Source organism: Salvelinus namaycush, chromosome 11 (genome assembly GCF_016432855.1).
Source record: "Salvelinus namaycush isolate Seneca chromosome 11, SaNama_1.0, whole genome shotgun sequence".
In the NCBI taxonomy this organism is placed as follows: Eukaryota; Metazoa; Chordata; class Actinopteri; order Salmoniformes; family Salmonidae; genus Salvelinus; species Salvelinus namaycush.
In genome coordinates, this window is record NC_052317.1 from 39964652 (window position 1) to 39982140 (window position 17489).

The 17489-nt window shown below is 39.5% G+C and overlaps 1 protein-coding gene across 2 annotated transcripts; it reads right to left on the bottom strand.

Annotated features, from left to right (window-relative positions):
- Positions 1–289: 289 nt before the first annotated feature.
- Positions 290–14665, bottom strand: LOC120056170 (NACHT, LRR and PYD domains-containing protein 1 homolog). Of its 2 annotated transcripts, XM_039004382.1 has the most exons (14): positions 14620–14665; positions 14128–14204; positions 12034–12282; positions 11824–11853; positions 9930–11691; positions 8911–8991; positions 6916–7083; positions 5681–5767; positions 5377–5469; positions 4959–5024; positions 4613–4756; positions 4112–4267; positions 3925–4014; positions 290–1933 (listed from the first exon to the last, which is right to left on the bottom strand). In XM_039004382.1, exons 2-14 carry the CDS (start codon positions 14144–14146, stop codon positions 1585–1587), a joined length of 3294 nt encoding a protein of 1097 aa, XP_038860310.1. In that variant the 5' UTR covers positions 14147–14204; positions 14620–14665; the 3' UTR covers positions 290–1584. The 2 variants fall into 2 exon arrangements, with proteins under 2 accessions (XP_038860310.1, XP_038860311.1); XM_039004383.1 differs by lacking the exons at positions 8911–8991; positions 14620–14665 and having other exon boundaries at positions 14128–14323.
- Between the last annotated feature and the right edge of the window lie 2824 nt (positions 14666–17489).

The following is a 17489-nucleotide window of genomic DNA, read 5'->3' on the forward strand; positions in this document are numbered from 1 at the left end:
ATGAGTAATAGGACACACCTTAATGCAGGGGTGTCAAACTCATTCCACGGAGGGCCTAGTGTCTGCAGGTTTTTGGTTTTTCCTTTCAATAAAGCCCTAGACAACCAGGTGTGGGGAGTTCCTAACTAATTAGTGATGTTAATTCATCAATCAAGTACAAGGGAGGAACGAAAACCCGCAGACACTCGGCCCCCCGTGGAATGAGTTTGACACCTGTGCCTTAATGTCATTAATGTCTCAAGGACGGTCTCTGGCGCCCTCTGGTGACAGGTGGAACCATGACAAGAGGGAAGTCAAATAGATATTTATTTAGTTTTAATAAGAATGCCATCAGAAGGTGGACAGTTCATAGTAAGACCGGTATGGAGCCTAAGTTTCATAAAACAGTATGGAGTTCCCACCTGTACGCAATGTAATGTCTTATTTATAAGATGGGGGAACCACCATCTTCCAGTTCTGGAGTACTAGCCATCTAGCTAAAAGGGTGGTATAAAGATGGTTGCCTATGGGTAGTACTCCAAAAATGGCTGTAAGGGGAGACGGATCTATGACAGTGCCATATCAGAGAAACATTTAAATGTTAATTCCAACCCGACAGTTTATGACAGTCCCAAAACATATGAAACAGTGTTGCTGATTCCGTTTTACATCCAACACAAGTAGGATCAAAATCTGAGAATATTCTTCCAAGTTTGGCCCCGGACTAGTGGACACACTGAACCACCTTGAAAAGTGGCAGACACTTTTATCCAAAGCAATTTTTAGTCACACATACATTTAACTTTCAGGTGGTCATGGGAATCAAACGCACTGCAAGCTCCAAGCTCTACCAACTGAGCCACAGAGGAACACAAGCAGAAACCCAGGGAATACGAGAGGTTCAGAGAAATGCTGCTTGTCTCCTGCACTTAAACTCTCAGAATCAGAATCACAACCACCTTTACTCACCAAGTACATTTACATGTACCGGGGATTTGACCCGGTGAAATGGTGCTGACAATGCCTTTCAATAAACAGACAGAATGTAGAAATAATAATTTACACAAACAGTATAAACACAACATATATAGTATGAACAATTACATGTAATAAAGTATTTAATTAAAAAATAATAATATCAAGAACATACATAAGTATGGTGGTAATAAATGAATGGGGGTAAAATATTATACAGTGAAGGAAGTACTGCAGTGGTAAAGTTCACATTGGCATGTATAGTGGTGCATATATACAGAGATACACAGAAATGTACATATAATATTTAACAATACAGCATATTACATTGTTAATAGTGAGAACCATTCCCATAAAGACTCCAATACAGGTAAGATACGTTCAGTTCAGTTCATTTGGCTTAATCTTGTAGTCTTTCTAAAGTCACATTTTGAAATTACCACCCCAAAAACATTTCCGGTGTGTATAGTTAGTATCAGTACAAATCTAAGTGGTATTAGGATCAAAGGTATGTATCTTCACACTTGTCTTTGTCCTCCGTCTCTTGTATGCTGTATTTCTCACAATCTCTGTTGTCTTTGTCCTCTTGTTATAATTCTTATACCATCTCTGTTGTCTTCATCATGGTCACTATCCAACAACACAACACCCTTTACACTTTATATCATCTCTAGGTCTATTGCTTTCTTTCCCATTCCCCGTGCCATCACTATCGTTTTCGTTCCCATTCCCCGTGCCATCACTATCGCTTTCGTTCCCATTCCCCGTGCCATCACTATCGCTTTCGTTCCCATTCCCCGTGCCATCACTATCGCTTTCATTCCCATTCCATGTGTCATCAATACCGCTTTCGTTCCCATGCCTTAACACAATCTCTATGAATGATTCTCCATGTAGAGCGAGTAAAACGTTGTCATTACAACTGAGCCTCTTGTCCTTCTCCTCAGAGCACTGGTCAGCAAGCTTCCTGCATCTCCTCCTGCAGAGGTAAGGGATGATTAACACCTGAAGAGATCTAGTGGCACACCGTATTATTAACTTCAGTTGATTAATTTGTTTATTTAAGCCTCAGATAACTGATACATAAGAGATAATCAACGAGGGGCTATGCGTTCTATGGAAAATAAGGAACGACGTGGAAGGTGTGTTACACGACGCGCTAGCGAAGTGGACTGACCTTCCACGCAGTGTTGCCAACTTCTCAGTAAGGAAAGTAGCTATTGGCTGTCCTAAAAGTTACTAGAAGTTGCTAAATGACGTCATCACCTAATTTGCATAATTGGCCATGTGCATGTAATTGTGATGGACGCTGTAGGAGAGAGGAATAACGTCGCGGGAGAGACAAAGTGAGTAAAAAACACTTTAAATATGTTTAGAACTACAAATGAACTTTCTTCTGTCGATTGTATTTTTTTGGTCACAATTCCAACCCTCCTCCTCTATCCGGGCTTGGGACCGGCAAAAGTGACCCAAAAGAGACACTCTGGCAGAGTTACTTAGTTTTTATTAAATTTGTGCTTTGGGACAGGGGTGGGGCCCACGGCAGAACCCGCTGCTCGTTGAGAAGAGTAAGAACGATACGTGCTTTCACGTCAGAGTCTCCAATAACACCAGAAAAAGTCGCTAAATTTGTCGCAAGACCCTTTTTTGAAAATGTGTCGCTAGAGGTGTCTGAAAACTCGCTAAATATAGCGACAAAGTTGGCAACACTGCTTCCACAGAGTTGCATTACTTTCTAGAGCCCCGATTTGATTATCCCTTTTATACCATGGCTATAATTTAACACATTTGCCGCTAGACATTTGTTCATTTGCTGGTAAAAATGTGTTCATCATTCACTGAAGTGCAGTAGCTTGCAAGTTTACTAGATGGCTAAGGTAGTTGCCATGGTAACCAAACAGGCTTGCTAGTTTAGCTAACCAAACCATCAGTCCTAGCTTGCCATTATGAAAATCAAATTCAACAATGCCAATAATGTTTCCAATTCGACTTTTGCTTTCAAAAGCAGAACATGTAAGAATGAACTATAGCCATTGAATTCTACCTTATAGGGAATTATCCAATGGGTGGGTCTAATACTGAATGCTGATTGGTCAAATCCGCATTCCAGCAGGTGTCTATTCCACAAATTACCACCGGATAAATCTATTACTTTAAAATGTCTATTTACTCTGTTCCATCTGACTGCGCAATCCACTGTCTCATCAGCCCAGCCAGGCAAATTATAAACTTGATCTCCACTATAAAAATTATATGCAGCTAGTTTGCAGTCTTTCCAGCTTCAGTTTGAAGTGATTGTGTTAGCTGTGTTGTTAGCTAGCTCCTCTGAACAACTGTGTCCTGACAAGAAAGCATATGTTCTATGCCAGGCGAAATCACATATCATTAGCTCATTGTTCGGGATGTATACAAAATAAATGTCACTAGAAAACAACTCAAACAAACGCAAATTCCGCTAATTTTCTGTTATTCTGGCTGCACTGTTCGACATGACTAAGTAAGCTGTAGCTGGCTAGCTAATTTTCCAGTCAGTGTGGAATTGGAAAATTTAGAACGAACGACTAGGTTGCGTCCATAGATACAGAACAAAAAGACTTAACGACTGGGCCATGCCCCTGGCAACCGAACGAACGACCAGGTGGCTTGGATAGCAACCCTAGATTTGACTCGGGACTAAATCTTGTGGAATTATGAAATAGTATGAATAAATGTATCAAAATAATGTTTTTTATGAAAATATGTAAATTATTATTTGGTAATCCGTTGTAAAAAAGTGATAATGCCCGAGAATATGGTGTTTGAAGGATATATAATTGCACAGTTTGCCGGCCCTCAACATGTCAATATATCCTCCAAACACCGGCTTCTTGGGCCATATAATGCCCGCCTTAGAATGCTCTTCAAGCCAATCAGAAACAAGTATTCATCAATGCCATGGTATAACATAATATACAGTAAGTACATGCATACCCCAAGAGAAGTAACTGGTTATCTGGGCGCCTCTTCGATTCACGTAAGCATTGTATTCCTTCCTCCAATAAGAAACCGTTTACTTGAAGGCTAAGAGAGAAAGAGAATAGAGGATTCATGAGTGGAACAGTAACACTGAAACAAATATAAGAACACAGACAATGATAGTATTGTAGGTTGGACTCACATTATGTCCTTCAGGTTGAAACAGGCCTGGCTCAGACTGACTACACTGGCAGCACACCTCTCTGTCAAGCTGCTCACCAACAGATATATTCCCTCCAGAATGGTTTGAGAGTGTAGCAGCGAGATCAGTTCGTCAGCATGCTCATCCCACTCTGGCCTGGTAGAGGTCATTCATGTGACACAAACACAGACACCATTCAAATCTTTGACATATTTTTGTTTGTGTGCAGATATGTAATAGTATGGCCGTGATTCAATCCGAGGCGTGTTATAGAGCAGAGCACTAGACAGCATCGTTTTCAAAGCAATTTCACTACCATTGGCAGAGACCGCATTCATAATAAACACTGCAGATGTTGGCTCAAGTGTAAATGACCTTTAAAAGGCTCATTGTCAGCTGTCCAGTGGGCTTCTCTATAACCATGTGTGTGTGTGTGTGTGTGTGCGTGTGTACGTATGTGCATGTAGTGTTGAGATTTAAATGGAAGACAGTAGTCTTTACTTATGCTGCAGAGTTTGACGTAGCTGATTGATGCGTCTCCAGTCAAATACAACATCGCCGTATAGGGACAATTCAACGCTGATAAGTGCTGGCTGTAGACCTTCAGGCCCTACGCCGCATCTGAGAGGCCCGTCTATGTGAAACCTGTACACATGAATGTATACCAATGGATGTTTATTCACTGTCTGGCTACAGTATGTTGAGCAAAGTGAATCACTATATGGCAGCAAGTCACATCAATTATATGAAATGCAATTAAACATAAAAAAAAATCACCACAGAGTTTCAATTTGAGATTTTCAAAATAAGGAATATTCAGGAAGTATAATTTATTAGTCTCCCTTACGTTAACCTCCAATTGTCTGTAGGGTAGGGGAATGCGTACTTGTCAGCCCAACGACTCACTCTCAACCTGTCATCAGGAGCAAAAAAAAAACCATTTCACTGTACTACTCCAAACCTTTATATGAGGAAGATAAACTGTAGATTATTTGTGATATAATATGACCTACTTAATGATGTCATAGATAAACTAGAGTGCATCAAGTACAATAATATTTCTTAACTACAGCTATAGGATCAAAATGTGTCAGCTCACTGAGTTTTAACCTAGGCATTAGCACGGGAAGTCTTCAGGTCTCAGAAAGAGTTACTCATCACTTGAGTGTGCTTCAACGAATCATCTTCATAACACGTACAATAAATTCAGATATCCGCTGTGAAATGTGTGATTTGCGGTATTAGAGATGTGAAATTATACTTACTTCACTCCAGTCAAACGGTAGCCAGATGTTCTGATGGAGTCACAGATCATTTTCATCTCTGGCACTTTTATCCAAAGAACAATTTGGGGGGCTCTTCACAAACAAGAGATTTTTTTAAATGATTGCATGAATAATTGAATTAACAAGATGCGTACTGTAAACACCAGATACAACACAGAAAATTATTTTCACAAACAAAATCTCTTCATCCACTCGAGGCAGTTATTCAAATTCAATCAAATACACATTTCTACATTCATTTCAACTGAAAACCAAAATACAATTAATATTAAAAGATACTCACCGTACTCCATCTTTCTGTAGCTGGACACTCAATACTCCATCTTTCTGTAGCTGGCCACTCAAAAAAACATTCCCACAACTATGAAGCCTGAGGAAACAGTGATACGTCATATTCTTGTGAATTTAATAGACAGTATTATTGTGGAAATTATGTATTGTTCAATTTTGGTAACACTTCCCATCAATCTCTATGAATATCCTCATAATGCATTAAGCACATTTATAATGCCTTATGAGCAATCCATAAAGCATTGTGATGCATGACATACAGTAGTTGCTAACAACTGCTTACAAACATCTACAGTAGGACTACATTTCAATGACATGTTAGTCATTTAGCAGAAGCTCTTATCCAGAGCGATTTACAGCTAATAGATTCATGCTAGTTGCGACAACCACATATCACATGTCAGAGTAGGTAAAACTTGCAAGTCAAGTGCAAGATTTTCCATAGGTTTACAAATGCTTTCATAAGAATGACCACGTTCATATAGCATTATGATCAAGGCTGTATAATGTCTTATGAATCAAAGTGTTATAATGCCCTATAGAAAAAGCTCAACAGGAAAGGAAATATTGCATTATACAGTACATGCTCATTCAGGGGATGGCTATATTGTCAACAGATCTTCAGTTTCTGGGTAATTTCTTGCATGGAATAGCCTTCATTTCTCAGAACAAGAATAGACTGATGAGTTTCAGAAGAAAGTTCTTTGTTTCTGGCCATTTTGAGCCTGTAATCGAACCCACAAATGCTGATGCTCCAGATACTAAACTAGTCTAAAGAAGGCCAGTTTTATTGCTTCTTTAATCAGAACAACAGTTATCAGCTGTGCTTACATAATTGCAAAAGGGTTTTCTAATGATCAATTAGCCTTTTAAAATGATAAACTTGGATTAGCTAACACAACGTGCCATTGGAACACAGGAGTGATGGTATCTGATAATGGGCCTCTGTACGCCTATGTAGATATTCCATTAAAAATCAGCAGTTTCCAGCTACAATAGTCATTTACAACATTAACAATGTCTACACTGTATTTCTGATCAATTTGATGTTATTTTAATGGACAAAAAAATTGCTTTTCTTTCAAAAACAAGGACATTTCTAAGTGACCCCAAACTTTTGAACGGTAGCTTGAGGCATTCTGCTGTTTTCAAAGACAATCAATTAAATTAAATATTGTATGATATATAATCAGTTGATTCGGAGCTAAAATAAAAGTTCAGACTTACTTTATCAGATCCAAGTCTGCATGTGCCTTACTGATGAGGAACATGAATTTGTCAGCTGTATTGCTGGTGATGGACTTCACTCCAATTTCAACGTTTCTGGGTTTGTGTTTAGTGAGAGCAACAAGCAAGTCCTGTACTTTCTCATCAGAGAAGTTGTTCTCACTCAGACTGAAAAATACAGACAAACTGGAGTTAGGCACAGAGAGCAACATAAACAATCCTTCTCAAAACATTCAGAGAGTAACAGAAACGTTTCTTCTCAAAACATTCAGAGAGTAACAGAAACGTTTCTTCTCAAAACATCCAGAGAGTAACAGAAACGTTTCTTCTCAAAACATTCAGAGTAACAGAAACGTTTCTTCTCAAAACATCCAGAGAGTAACAGAAACGTTTCTTCTCAAAACATCCAGAGAGTAACAGAAACGTTTCTTCTCAAAACATTCAGAGAGTAACAGAAACGTTTCTTCTCAAAACATTCAGAGTAACAGAAACGTTTCTTCTCAAAACATTCAGAGTAACAGAAACGTTTCTTCTCAAAACATTCAGAGAGTAACAGAAACGTTCCTTCTCAAAACATCCAGAGAGTAACAGAAACGTTCCTTCTCAAAACATTCAGAGAGTAACAGAAACGTTCCTTCTCAAAACATTCAGAGAGTAACAGAAACGTTTCTTCTCAAAACATTCAGAGTAACAGAAACGTTTCTTCTCAAAACATTCAGAGAGTAACAGAAACGTTTCTTCTCAAAACATTCAGAGAGTAACAGAAACGTTTCTTCTCAAAACATCCAGAGTAACAGAAACGTTTCTTCTCAAAACATTCAGAGAGTAACAGAAACGTTTCTTCTCAAAACATTCAGAGAGTAACAGAAACGTTTCTTCTCAAAACATTCAGAGAGTAACAGAAACGTTTCTTCTCAAAACATCCAGAGTAACAGAAACGTTTCTTCTCAAAACATTCAGAGTAACAGAAACGTTTCTTCTCAAAACATTCAGAGTAACAGAAACGTTTCTTCTCAAAACATTCAGAGTAACAGAAACGTTTCTTCTCAAAACATTCAGAGTAACAGAAACGTTTCTTCTCAAAACATTCAGAGTAACAGAAACGTTTCTTCTCAAAACATTCAGAGTAACAGAAACGTTTCTTCTCAAAACATTCAGAGTAACAGAAACGTTTCTTCTCAAAACATTCAGAGTAACAGAAACGTTTCTTCTCAAAACATTCAGAGTAACAAACGTTTCTTCTCAAAACATTCAGAGTAACAAACGTTTCTTCTCAAAACATTCAGAGTAACAGAAACGTTTCTTCTCAAAACATTCAGAGTAACAGAAACGTTTCTTCTCAAAACATCCAGAGTAACAGAAACGTTTCTTCTCAAAACATTCAGAGAGTAACAAACGTTTCTTCTCAAAACATTCAGAGTAACAGAAACGTTTCTTCTCAAAACATTCAGAGTAACAGAAACGTTTCTTCTCAAAACATTCAGAGTAACAGAAACGTTTCTTCTCAAAACATTCAGAGTAACAGAAACGTTTCTTCTCAAAACATTCAGAGTAACAGAAACGTTTCTTCTCACAACATTCAGAGTAACAGAAATGTTTCTTCTCACAACATTCAGAGTAACAGAAACGTTTCTTCTCAAAACATCCAGAGAGTAACAGAAACGTTTCTTCTCAAAACATCCAGAGAGTAACAAACATTCCATCTAAATGCAATATTTCTTTATCAAATAAATAAATGAATCTGGTTATCAAACTTAATGAAGGATGTTTGTTGAAGGTTTGTGTGAACCATCACTAATAGCAGACTAGTGTGGTTTGAATAATGTTGTTTCAAAGTAGTAGTAGACTGATGGTAGAAAAGTTGAGAAATTATTATTCATATAATTGGTATGAATTGAGCTGAGGTTGTTGATGTAGAGATGCAGTAAATTAAACTGAAAAACTGTTTATGGTGAATAAGGTATGATGTTACAGTAAAGATCATGTGATTCTTACTCCAGCTCCAAACTCTTTCCTTCTCCCAGCGCTGTCAACAGATCATCTAAATCATCATCGGCTAGGTCGTCCACCTGCAACCTACAAAGTGTTCCCCAAAAAAACATGAAGTGACTGATATGTCAGAAAGAATTAATCGAAGAGTTAAAATTGTAAAAATATATATATAAAACAGGTTGTTTGAATCCCGGATGCTGATTAATTGATAGCAGGGAGTTATTCACGATAATTCCCGCAAAATGCCATGATGCCTTAATTCCATTTAAAGTATCAATGTGCATCCACTTTCCTGTAGCCCAGATAGGCATTCATAAAAAGGTTTCTAGACATCATTTCCACATGCTTCTTGCCTGGTTTGGTTCAGCTGGGGTTAATAACATAAGCCTCGCTGTGTGCCTAACCAACATGTTGTATTTATTTTTTTCCCCCCCCGTGCAATACATATGAGCGTGACGAGGCTGACAGCTTCTCAGAGCCAGGTGAATTCATTTATCTGAATCATTATAACGGATAAATCCAAATAAATGTCAACACTAAAACGAAGGTAAAGCAAATGAAAATGCACATAGTTTGTTGTCATTTCAGCTGCTTGATGTGATCGTGTGTACAAAGGCTAGCTAGCTAGATAGCCAACTAAAGCTGAGGAGAAGTAACGTTTGCCTAGCAATCTTCCATGACTATATTATTCAGCTGGTTTTTGCCTATTTATAAATGATTTATTAAATAATGATTTATTGAAGTTCTTGTCTCATCATCATTGAACCTATGGTAGCTAGCTAGATGCCATTGATTTTGGCTTCACCCTCGGCCGAAGAACATCCCTTAGGTCGGGAGTTATCACATGATAATCCCCGGGTTCTCATGGCTTATTACTTAAATATCCATTATGGAAATGATCTCCCTTGGCTCCATTGATGAGGTTGCAGGAGAAACTGAGCATAATTCAGTTTACATTATTTATTCAAAATCAAAAACATTGGTAAAAATAGGCTATTAAAGGGACAAGCAACAATACTCACACAAGAGCTTTACATTTCTGCAACGCTGGCAGAAGGATTTTCATGTTCTCTGCAGTTAAATTGCACCCACTCAGTTCAAGACATTCGATGGACTTGCAATGCTGAAGACAATACATCAACACCCAACAGTCTGTTTTCTTCAGGGGACTTCCTGACATATTAATGTCTGTGTATGTGTCCATGGCTTCTTTAACAAAATCATCTGCATGGAGCTCATATAGACAATGAAATGTGAAAAGCTGCATTGTACGTCTAACGATTTGATCCACCTTTCCTTTTTCAATGACTTCCAGAATAAAATGTTTGAGCTGGGTCCAGATTCCTTGAGAACAAGAGATGTGTTTTTCCTCCAGTCGTTTTACAACGTCCTTGTTTAAGATGCCAAAGAGAAATTGAACAATGGGTAGGAGGTGAAAGGGTAGGAGGTGAAAGGGTAGGAGGTGAAAGGGTAGGAGGTGAAAGGGGTACGGTCCACGTCGAACCTTAGAAAGTAGCTCTCTAACTTTCCCCTGAGCTTCCTCATCACCCAGTAACATGTATGAGAGGGCTGTGAAAAACTCCTGGAAGCTGAGGTGCATGAAGCTGTACATAGTGGTCTGACTTACTCTCTTCTTTTGGAGAAACTTACACAAGAATGGGACTTTGGAAGGATCTGACACGGTCTGTGACACACTATCATGGTCAAATAACACTTGCTGCTCTTCCATTCCCTTTTCTGCCAGCTTGCCTAGTCCTTGGAGGATGGTAAGAGCTGACTGACCCAAATCCTGACAGTGGTGCTTCAACAGAGTGTCAACAAATTCAACAAAGATGGAGGTGGTGGTCTCCAGTGATTGTATCATCTCTGTGCCTTCATCAAACTGCTCCCTATAAACTGTGCAAATGATCCAGCAGATGACTGGAATGAAACATGCGGTGAAAAGGGTTTCATTTTTCCTCACAGAGTCATAGGCTTGATGTGAGTGTTGCTTCTGTTTGAAGAACTTCTCAAAGTAGACCTTCACGCCTTCCTCAGAAAAGCCCAATATCTCAGCGTATCTCACTGGATGTTTGACCACTTTTAGTTTTTCCATCGCTGTGGACCTGGTGGTAACAAGCATGAAGGACTCGGGCAAGATCTGTCTCCGTATCAGACCACTCAGTGTCACTTCGGGGGAGCATTGTGTCCACGGGTCCCTGGGAAGGGAGTCTTTAGGTACATCAAGTGAGAATTTGAGCTCATCAAAGCCGTCTACCAGGAAGAGAACCCTCTCAGGAGACTGGCAGAGGACGTGCTTGATCATTGATGATGAACTTTGATTGTAGTTCAGCAGATCTATCACACTTTTATTTCCAGTGGCCTTGTTCAGTTCTCTGCACCTCAGGTGAAAAACAAAGTCAAATCGGTCTTCGTAAAGTCTTCCAAACGCCCAGTCAGACATGATCTTCTGTGTGGTAAATGACTTGCCAGTTCCAGTGTTGCCCTGCAGTATCACTGTTCTCTGAATGTCTCCATGCTCGTCTGGATCAAACAGCCTCTCCACTTTGGTACTCTTGTAGGTCTCGCTGTCCCTCTGGTCCATAACTTGATAAAAGTTCTGTCCTCTGGAGCGGATCTCCTCCTCTCTCTCTCTCTGCTGACGGTGTTTCTGGATGATCAGGGGCTCAGTGTAGCGGTCATCTAGCTTCACATGTTCTCCAGGGAGAGAGTTGTACTCCTGCACTGTGGCATATTCACCTCTGATGAATTCCTTGTAGTTTAGGCTTATTGTGCTTTTGTTCTCTACACATTGATACAATAACAGAAAGGCAATTAATAATTTTACAAAACTTTTTCTGTTAAACAATGTTTAAATCATATTATTTGAATCATATTAATTTTAACATTTAAAAATGTGGAAAAGACACGGCTTACCTCGTTGATCTCCTTGTTTGATGTGGAATTCTATATACATGATACAAATGATGAATAAATACCTCACATTAAATTCTTATTACAGTACAAGATATTGTTATGGCAGACTCAATTTTCAAAAACGCAACAGTCAGTTTGGGCAGGGCACTGTTTCACCTTCCTGTTCAACTTGGCTCTCAAGATTACATGTCTGTGTACATCTTCACTCACCCAAGTCCTGGACCAGATTAGGTTCATGCTCCCTCAGCATGGAGAGAAAGGCAGATTTCACTTTGTTTCCTCCAGAGTGGAGGGCTGTAAAGAGCTCCCTCATTTTGCCCTGATTAGTCCTGGCAGCACTGATGTTGGAGTACACCTCTTCATGGATCATGTTCTGAGAGAGTAGGTCTTCAGCTATAGGCATCACCATGGTGACCCTCTGAATGAGATCGGACCTGTACTTGTCCACGAACTGAGCACCTGTAGAGGGCACAGGTTAAACTTCATTATTATCAAGAATATACAGATTATTTACCCTTTAACTGGCACAGCAAGAAGAAAATCATCTGGATTTTTTTTCTTTCTGCAAAATATGTGTATTTAGCCTCAGTAAATTCATTTTTGTTAGCATTACTTCAACTTTGATAGATAATGCATTGCAAGCAACTCAACCACGATGCATCTCAACCAGCCGGTTGAGTTGACCAATTAGAGTATACAAATTTTGGATTGGAATTAGCGTGGAGTTTTTAAATCTAAAAAATGACTGTCTTCTTCATTTACTGTACCTTTAATGGAAGACAGGATACATGAGGATGGATATGAAATGTGATACATTTGTGTGTCAAAATATGAATATTCAAATGCTTGTAAATTAATGCATTTTCAGTTTATATGCTTAGAATACGAGTACAATTACATGTACTGAATGATTCTGTGAAACACATTGAAGATGACAGACAGTAACTAATTAAATGGATTTGAAAGGATTTTTGTATTTGCACAGACAAAAAAATCCCATAACAATATTTCTCCATAGTCCATTATCACTAGCTTTGACTGAAAAGCATTCCTTTAATGGGCAGCTCAACTGCCTGGTAGAGCATATTTTTCAAGAGTACTTTAAAAAAAATAATAACTTATTATTAATTTAATCATTCTTAAATTATGTTTTAGAGGTCAACAACATTTTACAAACTTGCAATTTCCCATTTTATACACAATTATTTTCATTTTGTGGGGGTAAATGAGGTTCGGGTTTGCTCATGTTCACTTCCTCGATTTGAACCATCTTTGAATGTGTGTTTCTAAAAATATTGGAGTCCGAAGATGAAAACAATATGACCATTTTACTAAATGGCATTGGTTGAGACGATAAAATATGCCAAATAAAATATATATGTTTAATTTAATTTGAAATTGGTTTAAAATAACCGCCGGATCGAACTGCCTGTTAAGGTTAGAAATGGCACGTCATCTTGGTTGATTATCATCTTGGTTACAGGCGTAGGTTACATACATGTCCTGTGAATTGCAAAACAATTATTAGGGCAGACTCTGCAGCATCATAATTCTGCTCAGTTCAATAGCTGACCACAAGATGGTACTGTAGGCTACTACTTTGACATGTGGTACGGTATAATCAAGTGGTACGGTATAATAAACAGCAGACTACACACACTACACGAGTTTTGCTGCAAGTAGTTGGTAGAGTTTGGTATTTGAGGGTTTTGGCGTGGGTGGTAGTTGTGGATCGGGGTTGGACTTAGCCTGCTGGCAGGGCCAACCCCCCAAGGTTGTGCTGGCCATCCTGCTGGTGGGGGCAGCTTCTGGTAGTGAACCAAGGTTTAGATGGACCCAGGACATCACTGAGGACTATGTCAGGACCTATTTACGACGTTCTCAGGACTTTCATTTTGCTAGTCTTTAAGTCGTCACGTGATTGTCCCAAGAGAACATTCTCTCTGGGACCTTTGTGTAATTCCTGGTTTCAGGACCTTCTTGAGTCCAGGTGACCATGACACAATGTCCCAACCATGACACAACCTCCCAAGAATGTCCTAAAATCTTCCCAGAGGACATCCCCGGGACTAACCGGGAACTAGACAAATCTTCTAGGAGACCATGACACAACGTCCTGACGACTTTAGGAGACCATTTTGTGATGTCCCGGGGACGTCCTAACGACTCGTTGTTGTTTGCAGGGAAGCTTAAAGCTCTCTTCCTGAAACTCTGTTATAAACATATAACCTCAGGATTGACTGGAGCTATAGTAGTGTATTAGTATAGTTCTGTATAGTCTCACCATATCCAAGTCTAACTTACTGTGTTCAGACGACTCCATTTTGCTCTCAGGAAAGGTCACACCTCAGCACGAAGTCATCTGTCTCTTCACTGGTTGTCTACTAGGGAAACAATCAGTAAGGTACTGCAATTATATGCCCATGCAATATATCAAATCAAATGTATTTATAAAGCCCTCACATCAGCTGATATCTCAGTGCTGTACAGAAACCCAGCCTAAAACCCCAAACAGCAAGCAATGCAGGTGTAGAAACACGGTGGCTAGGAAAAACTCCCTAGAAAGGCCAGAACCTAAGAAGAAACCTAGAGAGGAACCAGGCTATGAGGGGTGGCCAGTCCTCTTCTGGCTGTGCCGGGTGGAGATTATAACAGAACATGGCCAAGATGTTCAAATGTTCATAGATGACCAACAGTGTCAAATAATAATAATCACAGTGGTTGTCGAGGGTGCAACAGGTCAGCACCTCAGGAGTAAATGTCAGTTGTCTTTTCATAGCCGATCATTCAGAGTACCTCTACCGTTCCTGCTGTCTCTGGACAGTTGATAACAGCAGGTCTGGGACAGGTAGCACGTCCGGTGAACAGGTCAGGGTTCCATAGCCACAGGCAGAACAGTTGAAACTGAAGTAGCAGCACGACCAGGTGGATTGGGGACAGCAAGGAGTCATCAGGCCAGGTAGTCCTGAGGCATGGTCCTAGGGCTCAGGTCCTCCGAGAGAAAGAAAGAGAGAAAGAAAAAGAGAGAATTAGAGAGAGCATACTTAAATTCACACAGGACACCGGATAAGACAGGAGAAATACTCCAGATTTCTAATTAATAAAACAGACTGACCCTAGCCCCCCAGCATAAACTATTGCAGCATAAATACTGGAGGCTGAGACAGGAGGGGTCGGGAGACACTGTGGCCCCGTCCGACGATACCCCGTATATTAGATAACACGTATTTGGAGTATAGGAGTATTTGACAGTTAAGAATGAAGAAATACAAAAGGAGGACCAAGGTACTTTTAATAAAATTAAAATGCCTTCATTGGTATGGAATGTTCAATGGAGAAAAAAATCCATGCAAGCAGTTTTTAAATGTTTGTTCCATTTAACATGCTGTAACAACAAAAGCATTTTAATTATATGAAGTATGTTTTTTTAGACGACCAATGAACCAAAGATCACCTTCTATTTACAAATGTCTAGTGTATCATAGCAGCACTTCCTTACCTTCTTCTTGTCAACAAGATATTAAAACTAGTTCACTTACTTCAGGTTGAAATGTCTGTTTTTCTTTGTCTCTTTGTGGCCCACAAATGCTCAATGTCAGTCCAGTTTCTTTTGTCCCAGTTTTCTACAGGAGGCTCACCTTAAGGGTTGGGCTTATTTGACTTTACCCTACCTGAAAAATTACACATTCCGTTTGCAATTCTATCATGTCCTAACCTGTTTCCAATACGTTTTAACTGTAGTCATAAAAAATAAAAAAACGATACTAAAAACTAAACATGCTCTAAAATGTACTCCAAGCTAGCTTTTTCATGTTATTTTTCCCACAGTTGTTACATGATTTGCCATATGCGGGGCATTTTTTTGGCTTGTGGATAAATCCACATTTTCCACATGTAGTGTTTTGACTTCTCTCTTTTGCTTGTTTTTGTTTTGTAAGGCGTTGTGTGTATTGCTCCTCTCTTTTTATTGAATACATTGACGTCTCATCCCTGCACAGCTCTTTAGCTTGTGCTCTGGTGGTTTCAGTTGGTCCACACATATTCACTGCTTTATCCAAAGTTAAATCTTGCTCACGCAGCAATCTCTCCTTGAGTCCATTATCAAGTATGCCACAGACTATCCTGTCTTTCACTAGTGAGTCTTTCAGATTTTCGAATTCACACGTTTTACTCAGTGTGTTCAGCTCAGCCAAATACTGGTCAAAACTGACTCCCTGTTTCTGATCATGAGAGAAAAACTTGTATCTCTCAAACGTGACGTTCTGGCTTGGTACAAAGTACTCCTCAAATTTAGCCATTAGCACAGTCAATGTCAAGTTTGCCTCTTCTTGCTGAAAGCTATTGTAAATGTCCAATGCATCCTCTCCAATAACATGCAGAAAAATGGAAGCTTTCAATTTGTCATCATCTCCTCCTGCACCACTGGCTGCTGGGTAACAGGTAGATGTTGAATCTCTGCTTGAAACGTTTCCAATTGTCAGCTAGATTGCCTGTTAACTGCATAGGAGTAGGAGGACTAAGCCTATCCATGACGGAGAACAGGAACAGTGTCAATTTCTCTTACTTCAGTATGTTGCTCATCAACTTGTTCGTCAACAGATTCCAATGCAGCCTCGCTCTCGCTGCTGTCACTCTCGCTGCTGCGGCTCGTTGTCCTCGCTCTTGCAAGCTAGCGTCTTCGACTACTCACGTCACTTGACTTGTGGTAGAATGTTCAATTTTAGACGCGGAAATTTGCAGAGTTACTCCTTTCTTTTCTCTTTCTCGTCATAGCGACTACCAATCTGACACCATGTTATGTTTGTTCCTTATATAATGACAAACCGGGGCGTAGGTTTAACTACTTTTAATGAACATATACTTCAGCTCGAAAACTCCATGTTTAGCCATGCAAGGCATTCTTTAACCCTCTCCCGCGCCCGCATAGCCTGCTGGGTAACGTAGTCTAAATGTTATTAACGCATAACAACACACACAACATTTTGTAATGGTGTAACACAATATTGGGATTTGTAAACATTGATCAATCAATTTGTTAGAAGACAGAAAGACAAGTGTTACAGTAGACAGTGTTTATTATTATGTTCTCTAGCCAATACTACTGTATATGCAATACATTCACTGGTAGAGTTATATGTAGACTACTAATATAATTGCCTAATTTCCAAAGACAAAATAAAGAGATAAGACACATTCAAATGGCTGCAATGATATGGTAATATGAATATAAGTGTAATGAACACGACAGGAGACAGACAGCTGGTTTCAAGCGCAGGGCGCAGCAGGTGTTTAATTGTAAAGGACCACAGGAGGAAGCAGGTAGCTGGGTCCAGGGGCAGGCAGAAGGTCAAACACATGGGGTCCAAAAAGGCAACAGTACAGGCGGGGAAAAGGCTAGTAATGTAGTCCGGGAGATCAGGCAAGAGGTTGATAACAGGAAATCCGAAAGTACAGGCAGGGAAAAGGCAAAGTTAGTGAGGCTGGAAAAAACTATCATACACGGGAGCATTAAATTACGGGAAAAACAGAGATCCGAATAGAAGTGTGTCACAAAACAAACAATACCTCACAATGATGGGGTGCAAAGAACTGAACTAAATAGTGTGTGTAAATGACATACAGGTGTGTGAACAGGTGATCAGAATTCGTATGATTGGGATCTGGAG